This window comes from Spea bombifrons, chromosome 11 (genome assembly GCF_027358695.1).
Source record: "Spea bombifrons isolate aSpeBom1 chromosome 11, aSpeBom1.2.pri, whole genome shotgun sequence".
Lineage (NCBI taxonomy): Eukaryota > Metazoa > Chordata > Amphibia > Anura > Pelobatidae > Spea > Spea bombifrons.
In genome coordinates this window covers 7,514,871-7,527,537 of record NC_071097.1, presented here as the reverse complement: position 1 = coordinate 7,527,537, position 12,667 = coordinate 7,514,871, and the positions used below count along the sequence as shown (strand labels likewise).

Below are 12,667 nucleotides of genomic sequence, written 5' to 3'. Positions count from 1 at the left end.
CTGCTTGATTCCTGAGGGTGATGTGCCTACTTAGCGTCTTCATGTAGATCACCTCAGGCCACGCAATTATGTCAAATGTAGTGCATATCTATATTTACTTGCTTCATTTTTTTTGTCCTGCTGGAGCAGTTTATCTCTTTGACCTACACTCCAACACATACATCTTCCTGGATACCTACATGCTTACTTGGAACTTCCTTGTTTCTCCTGGACTGGCTCACTCCTGACTGCATATCTCCTGCTATCTCCAGACTGCTTGATTCGTGCTGGTGATGTCCCTGGAGTCATGTATGATCACCGCACCTCTCCATCGTCTGACTTTGATTCTAGAGTCTATATTCGAACTTCCGTTACTCATGTCGCGCTTCACCGCGCATTAGCAGGAGATATCATTCTTACATGGTTCTGCTTATGGTCTCACTCTCTCGACATTACAGTTGCATACCTGTGTTTACGCTTACTTTTGTAGGTGGATGCGTGTTCCCTGACCTGGGCGTATTACTTATGTGAGGTTTTTCATAATCAATTAGGCTATATCCACATTACACACCCACCTTCAATGCTAACTGGGATATTCTGCTTATTTCTACTTTGTTTGTGTTCTTCGGTGCCCTGCATGCCTCCTATGTCCTAGTCCTTGGACTTCCATTGCTCATATTGCACGTGTGTGTGTATATGTGTATATGTGTATATATGTGTGTGTGTGTGTGTATATGTGTGTATATATATATATATATATGTGTGTGTGTGTGTGTATATATATATGTATATATGTGTGTGTGTATATATTTGTCTTTAATTTTTTCCTAGGGACATTACATTTACATACTTGGATTTACGCTTACTTTGCTGATGGATGCGTGTCCCCGACCTGGGTGTGCTACTTTTGTGGGTTTTTTCGTTATCACTATTTCCGCATTACACACCTTTCTTCTATGCTAACTTTAATTACTGAGCCCTTCACGGGGGGGCCATGCACTCACCTACTATAGATCCTATATGGTTGACTTGTCCTCCTATAAATTGGCACTGGGATCTTCTGTTTATTTATATTTTGTTTTTGTTATTCGGTGCTTTGTATACCTCCTATATGTCCTAGTCTTCAGACTTGTGTTACTCATGTCGCACCTCGCCGTGCATTAGCAGGGTATATCATTCGTACATGTTTATGCTTCGTGTGTGTGTATGTATGCATATATGTATACCATATTGATTATAGGCTGCACCCTAAAAGTTAGGTGCTTTTTTAAAGAAAACATTTTCCTAGTAAAAAAAAACACTTAGTCGAATAGATATGCTTGCTGCCCTCCCCCGAGACATGCTGCCACCCCTCCCTAGACTTACCAAAGCAGACTCCCGGTTGGGGCTATGGGCAGCTGAGTAATTTTTTCCTGCTTTGACCAGCGTGTTCTGTGTTTGACACTTTTTCCCCCGCCCATCCCTCTCTCCCTCTTCCCCTCGTTCCTTCCTTTCATTCCTGTGATCCTTTCTGTCTTATTCCCCCCCTTTTTTCCCCCTTCTCTTTCTTTCTTCCCTTGCAGTATGTCACTTCCTCCCCGCAAAAAGCAGCTCACTTTCCTATCGCTCAATGTCTAAGGCCTTAACATCCCCGAGAAATGTTCCTACTTGCTTTGCGATTTACGACGGGAAAGGGTCGACATTGCATTCATTCAGGAGACTCACTTCCTGGTCCCCTAGATTATCCAACCGGTATTAACCTACCAGATCCTTTAGCAATAATGCCGTAGCCAAGTCAAAGGCAGTGGCAATTGTTTCGAGAAATTGTGGTGGTCACTGACCCAGTAGGCCGATGCCTATTATGTAAGGGGCTCATTGCTAACCAGATGTACACTTTCGCTAATCTCTAGCGAAAGCCAAGATCGAAGCCAACGTGTTACGCTAGGGAGAATTTTCACGCGTTTGCAAGAATTTAGCGAGGGTATCCTGATACTAGGGGGGATTTCAATGTGGCTTTTCACCCAGCTCCAAATACTTCCTCTGGCCAATGCCGCACACCTCGCCACGTTCTGCACAAGATTGTTTCGCTCCTCTCCCTCCACCGCACTACACCTGCTGGTAAGGACTTCACTTTCTTTTCCGCGCTCCATGGCTCCTACTCCCGGATTGACTTTTTTTATTTTATTTTTTCTCCCCCTACCAGCACTCTGTTCTTTTGCACCGAGCCCGCATAGGTTTGATGACGTGGTCTGACCATGCTCCGCTCGCTATGTCCTTGGAATCTCCTCCTCTTCGCCCCACGGAGCAGTCCAGGCACATGAATGAGTCCCTCCTGTCGGATCTAGTGGTGAGTGTGGATACATCTTCCGCCCTCTCCCTTTATTTTAAGGAAAACCTAGTAGTGGATACACCCCACCTCACAGTGTGGGAAGCATATAAAAGTGTGATTAGAGGGCATTGTATTCGAATCTGTTCTCAACATCAGAAGGCGAGGAGATTTCCTCTTTGAACGAATTGCGGTAGCGGAACAAGCCTATAAGGCATCAGCGTCTGGAGAAGTCCTGCAACAGCTTACGCTACTTAGGGGAGAACTGGTCCTCAAGTCCGCTCAATCGGGGAAATGCCCAGGGCCGGATGGGCTCCCTTTGAAATACTACTCTCACTTTCGGGGTCTGCTGGGTCCTCACTGTAGAAGCCTTCAATTCCATATTGGAAGGTGGCCGGATCCATGCTCATACTATGTCGGTAACCATCGCCCTTGTACCCAAGGAGGGAAAAGACCCTGAACATTGTGGTAGCTACCACCCTATATCGCTCCTCAATTCAGGCCAAAAGCTTTTCGCGAAAATTTTAGCAAACCGGCTGAAGCCCCTCCTATCGTCCCTGGTCCACCCTGACCAATCGGGTTATGTCCTGGGCCGTGAAGCTCAGGACGGCACTATTTGTGCTCTTAGCTTGCTCCACCATGGAAAGCGGAAAAAGCCTTTGACAGGGTGGACTGGTCATTTATGCTGGCCACCCTCAAGCACATGGGTTTTGGCGAGGGCTTTCTGGACCTGAATCCAGTCCCTGTACTCCGCCCCCTCTGCAAGGCTTTGCATCAATGGTCTCCCCTCTGACCTTTTCTCCATATGCAATGGGACCCGGCAGGGCCCTTGTCGCTGCTGCTGCTTGTACTCTCCCTGGAGCCTCTACTGCAGGCGATACGTTTAAACCCAGATACCAGAGGAATACAGGTGGGTCATACCCCACATAAAATTTTAGGCTATGCAGATGACCTCCTTTTTGCTATCTCACAGCCACATATCTCCCTACTGTCTATTATGAAAGAACTTGGCGATTATGGTGCCCTCTCCAACTTCAAGAACAATATGATTCAATCGGGAAATTTTAGATGTTAATCTGACCAAGGGTGTGGGCAACTCACTGGCAGCTGCTTTCACTTGGTGTCACAGTAAACTGAAATACTTGTGTGGTTATCAGTTGATTTCTCTCAGCTTTATGCTTCTAATTTTCTGCCATTATTATCTACTCTGCAGGCTGACCTCCGTAAGTGGTCGCGTTTAGCGGTCTCTTGGTTTGGCAGAGTTAACACTATTACAATGACTGTTATGCCCCGCCTTCTTTACTTATTCCATACGCATTCCTCCCTCCTTCTTCAACTCAGTCCGTACTGCCTTCCTCCGGTTTGTTTGGGGTTGTTGCTCCCTGCGCATAAAATATAGCGCCCTCATCTTCTCTAAGGTGAGGCGTGGCCTAGCCCTGCCTTGCCCTTGTACTTTTTACAGGGCATATCACCTTATACGTATACTAGAGTAGACTTGTGGCCTGCAAAAGAAACAGTGGGTTGAGGTGGAAAGTGATCTGCTAGACATAGAAACATAGAAAGTGATGGCAGATAAGAGCCAGAAGGCCCATCCAGTCATGCCTGTTGGATCGTTGCCGGGCTTCGGGCCACCCCTTTATTATGGCGATGCTTGGGGTCTGGCACTCATTGATCCGGAGTACAATTCCACTATTCCATCCTCGCTTTGGCAATTCGGACTTTCTTCCAGGTATGACAGTGGACCTATTTTCCGATGTGGCCGCAGAGGGAGTGGTTGGGATCCGGACATATCTGACATCAGGCAGTCTGAAGCCTTTAGGGGATTTGATGTCCTCCGGCCCACCTACGCCCCTTGTGAGGTTCCATTACGCCCAATTGAGTAACTTTTTTCCGGTCACTAGCACGCAAACATCAGGTTCTTAGAGATCTAACTAAATTTGAGACACTATGCACTTCTGAAAAACCTCCAGCTCATGGCATCTCCCTACTGTATGGTCTGCTGCTATCAGCAATAAATCCTGCCCTCCCACCTCATGTGGACAAATGGGAAACATCATTACAAATAGAGGTGCAATGGAGAAAATGTGTTCTAACTCATCGCTGCTCTCTCATTAATAAGGACCAGGAGTTATCATACATACTTTTAGCTTTCTGGTGTTGACCCCCGACTACAACTGCTCGGTATAACCCTAATGTGAAAAATGAATGCTGGAGGTGTGGAGCGTCCCCTATTCCTCCTTGGTCTTGCCCATCACATGATTCCTTATTGGCGAGCAATCCACACTCATGTTCAGGCTCTTACTGACAAGCCGGTGCCCTTCTCTTCTGAATTTTTCCGTCTTCACATGCCCTTTTGGATCTCTTGGTACAAGTCCTCTGTGATAGGTCATTTATTACCTGCTGCGAAGGCACTGATCCCCTTACATTGGGGTGACCCAACTCCACCCACGATTTGGGAGTGGATCCAGAGAGTGAAGCAGAGACGAGTCCTCGAGGAGCTGATACACTCGGCAACCGACAGGTCTGAGAAACTCCACCGCATTTGGTTCCATTGGATGCAATTCCTCTATAGCCCCCTCATTCTCCTCTTGCTGGATGACACGCCCACCTACATGCTGCTTGTCATAGGCCTTTTTGTTCTATGATCCTCTTTCCTCCACCAACAGCCTCCTTCCCCTCCCCGTGTGTTTTTTTTTTTTTTTTTTTTTTTGTCCCCCTGGCCTTTTCTTTACCTCCTTTACCCTTTTCCTTTAACCATTTTCCCCTCCCATTTGCCCCCCCGCTCATACCTTGACCCCCCCCTCCTGTTTCCTCCCCCTCCTTTTTATTCTGTGTACCCCTTATCTTTTGTCAAAATACTCAATAAACATTGATTTACCATACATTAATCTTAAATAACATTAATTCTAATACAAACTATAACTTCAACACTATTTCTACTAAAGAAAGTGTAAGCATTGTAAATCTATAAAGTATAAAAGCTGTGTGCACACACCTGTTCATACCTTCTGTTTTTTCAGGTCCTCTGTGGGAGGATCAGTGTCAGAATTGCTGAATCAGGTTCTACAGAATCTACTCAGGTTCCTATGTCCCACTTTAGAAGACCCCAAAGGCTTTTTTAGTCCACCCCATATCCAAGGAGCTCATGAGTGTGGAGTAGAAAGAAACAAAAAAGACCATTTATCTAAAAAGTTTACCGCACTTTTCTTTGAAAGTTCGAAAGAACTAAGAAGAAAAAATTCAATATTATAATTAAGGTTGACAGCTTTTGTCTGTAGAGGATCCCTCTGGCTTAAATGATAGGAACGCAAAAGGCTGCATGAGAAAAGCTTCAGCTTTTCAAAGCAAGGCACTTACAAGAGCTACTATTGCCAGAGCTGATAAGGTCTGGGTCTATCTACTTGAGAAGGCTATAGAGAATTAAGACATCATCATGTCTGCTAATGTGATGTGTGATGCAACAGTAGGAGCTTTGAAGTTGTCAGCCAGATATATATGAACCTTATCATGGTAGCCCGCAGAGCATTATGGCTTAAACCATGATTGGCAGATACTACCTCCAAGAAGAGCTTATATTCCATCCCTTATGCACAGAACACATGATTTGGATATCATTTGAACACTCTTAAGAAATCTGTCAAGAGGAGAAAAATCTCTCCTCTGGAGTAGAACAGCCACTGAAGTTTCATATTTTTTCATCATTGTGAACAATGAACAAAGGCTGGTAAGTCTTACCAGCATTACACCAACAGAAGGTCGAATCGGTATGACAGAGGTAAACTAAGCATGAGGAACAGAAGCATCTGTTATGCCAGAAGATCAGATCCCCTGGTGGGAGCAAGACTAATTTCTGGCAATGTCCCTTTTCAAGATTACTGTTCTCGAGAGGCACATCATCTATCAGTTCAATTTCACCATTCCGCAACTCCACAGGTTTCCACTGGAAGGGAATGGAAAGATTATAAGAACAGGTTGCATTAATCATAAGCCTTTGGTTCACAGAACGTTCTGGAAATACACTCACTGGCCACTTTATTATGTACCTTGCTGGTACTGGGTTGCACCCTCTTTTGCCTTCATTCTTTGTGGCATACTTTCTAAAGGGTGCTGGAAACATTCCTCAGATTTTGGTCCATATGGACATGATGGCATCACAAGGTTGCTCCAGATTTGTCAGCTGCACATTCATGATGCAAATCTCTCGTTCTACCACATCCTAAAGGTGCTCTATTGGATTGACATCCGGTGACTGTGGAGGTCATTGGAGTACAGCGAACTCATTGTCGTGTTCAAGAAACCAGTTTGAGATAATGTGAACTTTGTGATATGGTGCATTCTCCTGCTGGAAGTAGCTCGTGGAAGATGGGTACACTGGTCGTAAAGGTATGGACATGTTCAGCAACAATACTCAGGCTGTTGCATTTAAATCCTGCTCAGTTGGTACTAAGGGACCCAAAGAGTGCTAATAAAATGTCCCCCACACCATTGCACCACCGCCAGCCTGAACCGATACATGGATCAATGATTTCATGTTGTTTATGCCAAAGTCCCTTCTAACATAGTTTCCATTAATTTCTCTGCTACTGATGTAAGACTCAAAAGCCTGCAGTTGCCAGACTCCTACTTACTTTCTTTCTTATGAATGGGTACAACATTTGCTAATTTCCAATCTTCTGAGACTACTCTCATTAACAATGATTTGTTAAAAATAAATCTGTTAATGGCTTTGATAGCACACCATAAAGCTCTTTTAATAACTTGGGTTGTATCCCATCAGGCCCCATCAACTTATTTGTCTTAACCTTACAAAACTGAAATAGAACCTCCGCTTCGATAAACTCATGTATCAAATGACTTTCTTTTCCTAACTGAGGTCCCTTTCCTTCATTTTTCAGGCAGTCAGCTAGACCGTTATCCTCTTGTACATACCTTCCTTCCTTTTTTAAAATGTAACTACTCCTTGTTTTACTTTCGTTTTCTAATTTATATATCTTAAAAAATATTGTATCTCTTTTTTTACCGACTATACAATCCTCTTCTCTGTGCGCTTTGGCAGCTTTTGCTTTGCCTCTTTATGCTTTATCTTCCTCCATTTTTTTTTTTTTTTTTTGTATTTACTAGATGCTATTGTCGTTTTTTTTTTTTGTTTTTTTTACTATTCTGGCCACATCTGCAGAGTATCACAGTGGTTTCTTTATTTTTTGCTCTTACTGGCCAGCCTTATACAACTTTCTGTTACCTTCAATAATTCAACTTTTAAATAGGCCCACTGGACTCTATTTAAATGGCCCCAGTCTGATAGTGACTCCTTTACACACATTCTCATTTTAGAAATGTCAGCTTTTCTAGAGCCCAAACTGTCGCCTACAGTAATATCAGTTAACAAATCTCCATTTGTGAACACAAAATCTTAAACGACCTCCTTATGAGTTGGCTCCTTAACTACTTGTTTGAAAGATAATTCCGGTGGGGTTAGAATATCTGCACTCCGATCACAACTAGCTACTTTGGGTTTCCAGGTCACATCAGGAAGATTACATTTGCCCATGATTACAACTTCCCCCTTCACTATCATTTTAGCTATTTTCTTAGTAGATTATCTAGCTCTTTTTATGTTATCCCCCTTTCTTGCCCTCCCTGTATTTTCTATATAAATAGTACCCTAGTATTGCTTTTGTGATGGAACCAACCTGTGCCCTGACTGGGTACACCCAGATGTTGCTTCCTTCTCCCCTAAGCCACCAGGAATACAAGACTTCAATCGTCAGGTGGCGCTAGCTTCGTTGACGGCATGAAACACCGCTCCTCAGGAACCTCGGTGGCACTGTAGCATAGCAATACAGCGCTTTACTGTCCTGACAGCAGGAGAAGTACCCCAATAACAAGACAGAACCCGTACTAAAGGAACTGACTTTATTGGAAACAGCACAAGATAATTGGATCAGGAGTATAATCTCATCAACTACCAGACAGCCAGACGCCTCCAGACAATCCCGGAGTACCAATGGAGAGCTCAGGGTTCGAGGATGTTATGTTCCAAAAAGTGACTTGATCCAGACCCTGAGACAACGTTGGAAACATCCTCGGGAATAGTCCGCATGGTAGCTGGGCCAGAGTGCTCCGGCTGGGTAAACACGGTCCTAAATATTGGTAATAAGACCAAGGTTCCCAAATGAGCTCCCTCTCCATAACCACCTGCGAGTGTTGCCCACCACGCGCAAAGTGTAACTCCAAGGGTTACAAGGTAACTTAGACATAAGAGGAGGCTGGGCAGGCAAGGAGTTTGCCTAGGAAGCAGCGCTCCCCTCCCAAACTCAAATCTACCCCCATTTGTCCTCAGCCTCAGGAGGTTACCGTGACATTTCTCCCAAGATAGACTAACACAGGAGGAGACCCCAGACATGTTGACTCACAGGTTAGTCATTTCATCCTGTCCCAATTGGTCCTGGGCAGCTCTCATCCAACCTGCCTCTCCCAATGCTCATAACTGCCACTGGAGAGAAGTGCTGACTGCCGCTTCTCCCTGGAGTACACTTAGCCTCTGGGGTGTGATCATGCCTTCATCCCCCTCCTTGGTGCGCCACTGTGCAGCTGGGGAGATGGCCCATTTGCGCCATCTCCTGGGCGCTCACTCAGCCGCTGAGGAAGTGATGCGGCCTGCATTCTGCCCCAAGAGTTGTAATTGCCATTGGGGAGAGAGGACAGATCGCTTGTGGTTGGCTGCTGTCTCATTTCCTTACTGTCGCTGGGGAGACAGGCTGGCTGCCACATCTCCCAGTTGTGCCTGCTGCCTCTGGGAGGAAGGGTGGGTTCCTTCTCTCCTATCTGCTGCTGGGGAGATGTGCCAACTTCCAGGCGCTCACTCAACCGCTGGAGAGTGATGCCGTTTGCATCCCCTCTCTGATGCTGCTGGGGAGATGTGCCAGCTGTGTGGCGCAGTCACTCGCTCAGCCGGTGGGGAGTGCCTTTATACTCTCTCTGGTGTTGTAACTGCTGCTGGGGAGGTAGAACAGGTAACTGCTCTTCTGGAATTGGGGTCTGCCGCTGGGTAGACAGGCCGGCTGCCACATCTCCCAATTCCTCCCACTGCCTCTGGGGAGGGAGGACAGATTTCTCCTCTCCCTGGTGCTTGCATTGCTGCTCGGGAGAAGGGCCAGTTGCCGCGTCTTCCTGGATCCCTGAAGCTGTTTCTCTGCCATGTTACCAGCGCTTCTGCTGGGGCTAGAGGATATTCTGGTTTGGCCTGCTGCAGAGGAAGGAGGACTGTTTCGCCTGCTCTCATCTGCCACTAGGAGGGAAGGACCAATTCCTTTACTCCTAGAGTGTCATTTGGACATTTCCTTTGGAAGGAAGCGTTCCGCTGCTGCCATCAATGTGACGTGGAGATGGCAAAGATGGAGGAGAGTTTTAGTTTGCCGTCCAAGGTCTGATACCTCATTAAGTCTACCTTTTTGTGGGGAGAAGTGTCACGGAAGCATCCGTGTCCTGGGCTCCTGGAGGGGCCTTGGGCAAGCCTCTTCCCTTCAGACTATGGGTCCCGGCCTTGAAAGGGGTTCTGTTTTTGAGGAGGCTGGTACAAGGCACAGTACAGAGTGCCACGTTTCCCCAATTACCAGAGACTCTCTGGTGTGGAATGTTTTTCTCCGTAGGGTGAGGATTTATTCACCCGGTTTCAGACAGACATCAGGAATCCGCCCATGTTTACCATCTTCCCCACAAACTACAATACTGAGCAGTGTGCAAAGGAAGGCATGATGGAGATGTGTGTTTGCTGTGACTATTTTATTTAAATTACCACCTTGTACTGTTTAGATACTGGTATGCTTTCAATAAAACTCAGTCCTGTTTTCACCTCAACATTGGTTCTGTCTAATGCTTGAGGTGGGCTGCTGTAATAACTCACTGTCCTTTTCAGGACGGTACAATCGCTGAATTAGTTAAGCTATGGCTAGCTACAGCATCAACGCAGCTCCGGTGCAGTGACATCCCCCTTCTCTACAATGCTGGTTCTGTCTGGCATTGAAGGAGTTTAACCACTGGTGTCTTGGCAGAAGGAAGCGCAGCTTGGCTCGAGTACCCAGTTGGGGTACAGGGCGTCGGGTGACAGCTATGTCCCAGTCATTTTTCTCATTATACCATGTCTCAATAAGAGCCACAAAATCAACATTCTTAGTTTCCACTACTGTCATAAGTTCATGGATCTTATCCTCTAAACTGCAAACATTTGTAACTATGAACTTAAGCTTGTCATTTAACATGACATGACATGTGCAGGCTCCTTCTGTCTATGGTTCGAGGGGCAAAATATATGCTTCTTCCTATAATCCCACCCCCCGATTCTTAGTTTCAAATATCATCCAACCTTCTATTCATCCTTTCCTCAAGCATATTGAATTCAGGTGGAATCCATCACAACTATACAGATTGTACGCCAAAAGCAAAATCGGCCTATGGCTCTCTAGTCACCCAAATCACTAGCTGACATGTAATGCAGGGTGAAGTAAAAGAACTGTTTATTCAAAGACATACACGTGTGTTTTATGCAGACATAAATGAATTATCAACATAGTGGAATACAATGGGGAAAGACTAACTCAAACATATTAGTACACTTGGGGGGGTGGTGACTGACATTAAACAGATTAACTGGAACAACAGTCCGTCCTTCCCTGGATGCCTATCTTTGCTGTCTGCCATTATGAATCCCTATGATGTAAGGGATTCATTAAAAGTGAATTGTTTTATTTTGTGTAATGGCCTTGGCCAGGTGAGCTTTAAATTAAAACTTTGTTTTGGTTTGCTTTTTCTAGAAACCTATTTATGTCTTGTGATATTTGATATTATGTTTGTGGTCCCCACAGTGCTGCTTATGATGCTGTCTTAGAGAGACATGTCGCCATAAAAAAGTTGAGTCGGCCATTCCAGAACCAGACGCATGCTAAGCGGGCTTACCGAGAACTGGTGCTTATGAAATGCGTCAATCATAAGAATGTGAGTCCTGTATATGTTGCACACTTAAATTTCATTGCACATTATCTGTATCAATGCTTTATTATTATTTTAGTCATAATTTGTGTTAAAATATCTATTTTTAAATGTTAAGAATTTTTTATAATTTTTCTATTTTTTTATTTGTATAGGGCCAGCAATTTTATGCAGTGCTTCATAAAATCTATATATTCAAAGGGTATGACTAGATTTGATAAATTAGGTAAAAAGGGCCTTCCTCAGAAGCTTAAAATCTAGAGGGGGTGGGTGTAGAAAGGAACAAGGTATGGAGAAAGATAGAAAGTTCCATAGATTACTGTGGGAGTTGTATAAGTGGCAGATACGATATGAAATGTCTAGGTAAAAAAATTGCATACTTCTTGAGTAGGTTTTGAAGTTTTTCTTGAATATTGAGGTTTGGTGCCAGTGAGTTCCAGAGGTATGAAGTAGCACAAGTGAAGTCTCTTTAAGTGTGAAACTAGTCATGGGGAGGAGAACCTTTTGTCCACCAGAAGAATGTAAAGATTGAGCATAGGAGTAGTTTATGAGAGCAGATATGTACGGGGGAGCAGTGCCATGTAGGGCTTTGTACGTTAGTATGAGGAATTTAAATGTAATTATTTATTAAATAGTTACCCAGTTGATAGTTTCACAAAGTAGGGAAGCAGAAGAAGAGTGTTGTTGGTGCCCTGTATATATTTTAGGGCTGCAACTAATGATTATTTTCATAATCGATTAGTAGGCTGATTATTTTTTCGATTAATAACAGGATGTTAAAAACAAACAGCAGTTTCTCGTGTTCATGTGTCTACATTTTTCTTTGTTTTTATTTGTCTGCCGACATGCACTGTGTGCACTATTGGAATTTTGTTCCGCATGCTCTGTTTTTTGTTTTTTTTCTGTAATTTTTTCTTTTGTAAACCCAATAAACTTTAAGTGTTAAAAAACAAACAAACAGCAGAATAAAAAAACTTTCAGAAAAATGCATTTCTTGTTTTTATTTCCCACCCTGCCCCCCCAGCTATGCACATTTAAGCCCAGGCTTGCCACTCTGCCCTCCCCACATATGCTTTATACACCCCAGATATGCCACTCTGTCCTCCCCTGCTATGCCACAGTGCCCTCTGATATGCCCTATACCCCAGATATGCCACAGTGCACCCCAAATATGACCCCCAGCTTGCCACTCTGCCCCCATATATATGCCTTATACCTCTTATATGCCAGATTCCACTGTGCCCCCTGATATGCCTTATACTCCTTATATGCCAGTGATATGCAACTTATATCCAGTCTTATACCCCCTATATGCCACTGAGCCCCTTGATAGACCTTTTACCCCCAGATATGTTTATGCCCCCCTGATATGCCTAATATCCATATGCCTTATACCCC

At 44.5% G+C, this 12,667-nt stretch overlaps 1 protein-coding gene across 3 annotated transcripts in view; it reads left to right on the top strand.

The window, feature by feature from the left end:
* Positions 1 to 12,667, top strand: part of MAPK8 (mitogen-activated protein kinase 8) — an 80,693-nt gene that overhangs the window by 19,545 nt on the left and 48,481 nt on the right. For 2 of the 3 annotated variants that reach the window (XM_053450658.1, XM_053450659.1), the window contains exon 3: positions 11,146 to 11,275. The exons of the other annotated variant lie outside the window; for it this stretch is intronic. In XM_053450658.1, the coding sequence (XP_053306633.1) occupies positions 11,146 to 11,275 (130 nt within the window). The remainder of the gene's footprint in view (positions 1 to 11,145; positions 11,276 to 12,667) is intronic. 3 annotated transcript variants of the gene reach the window in all.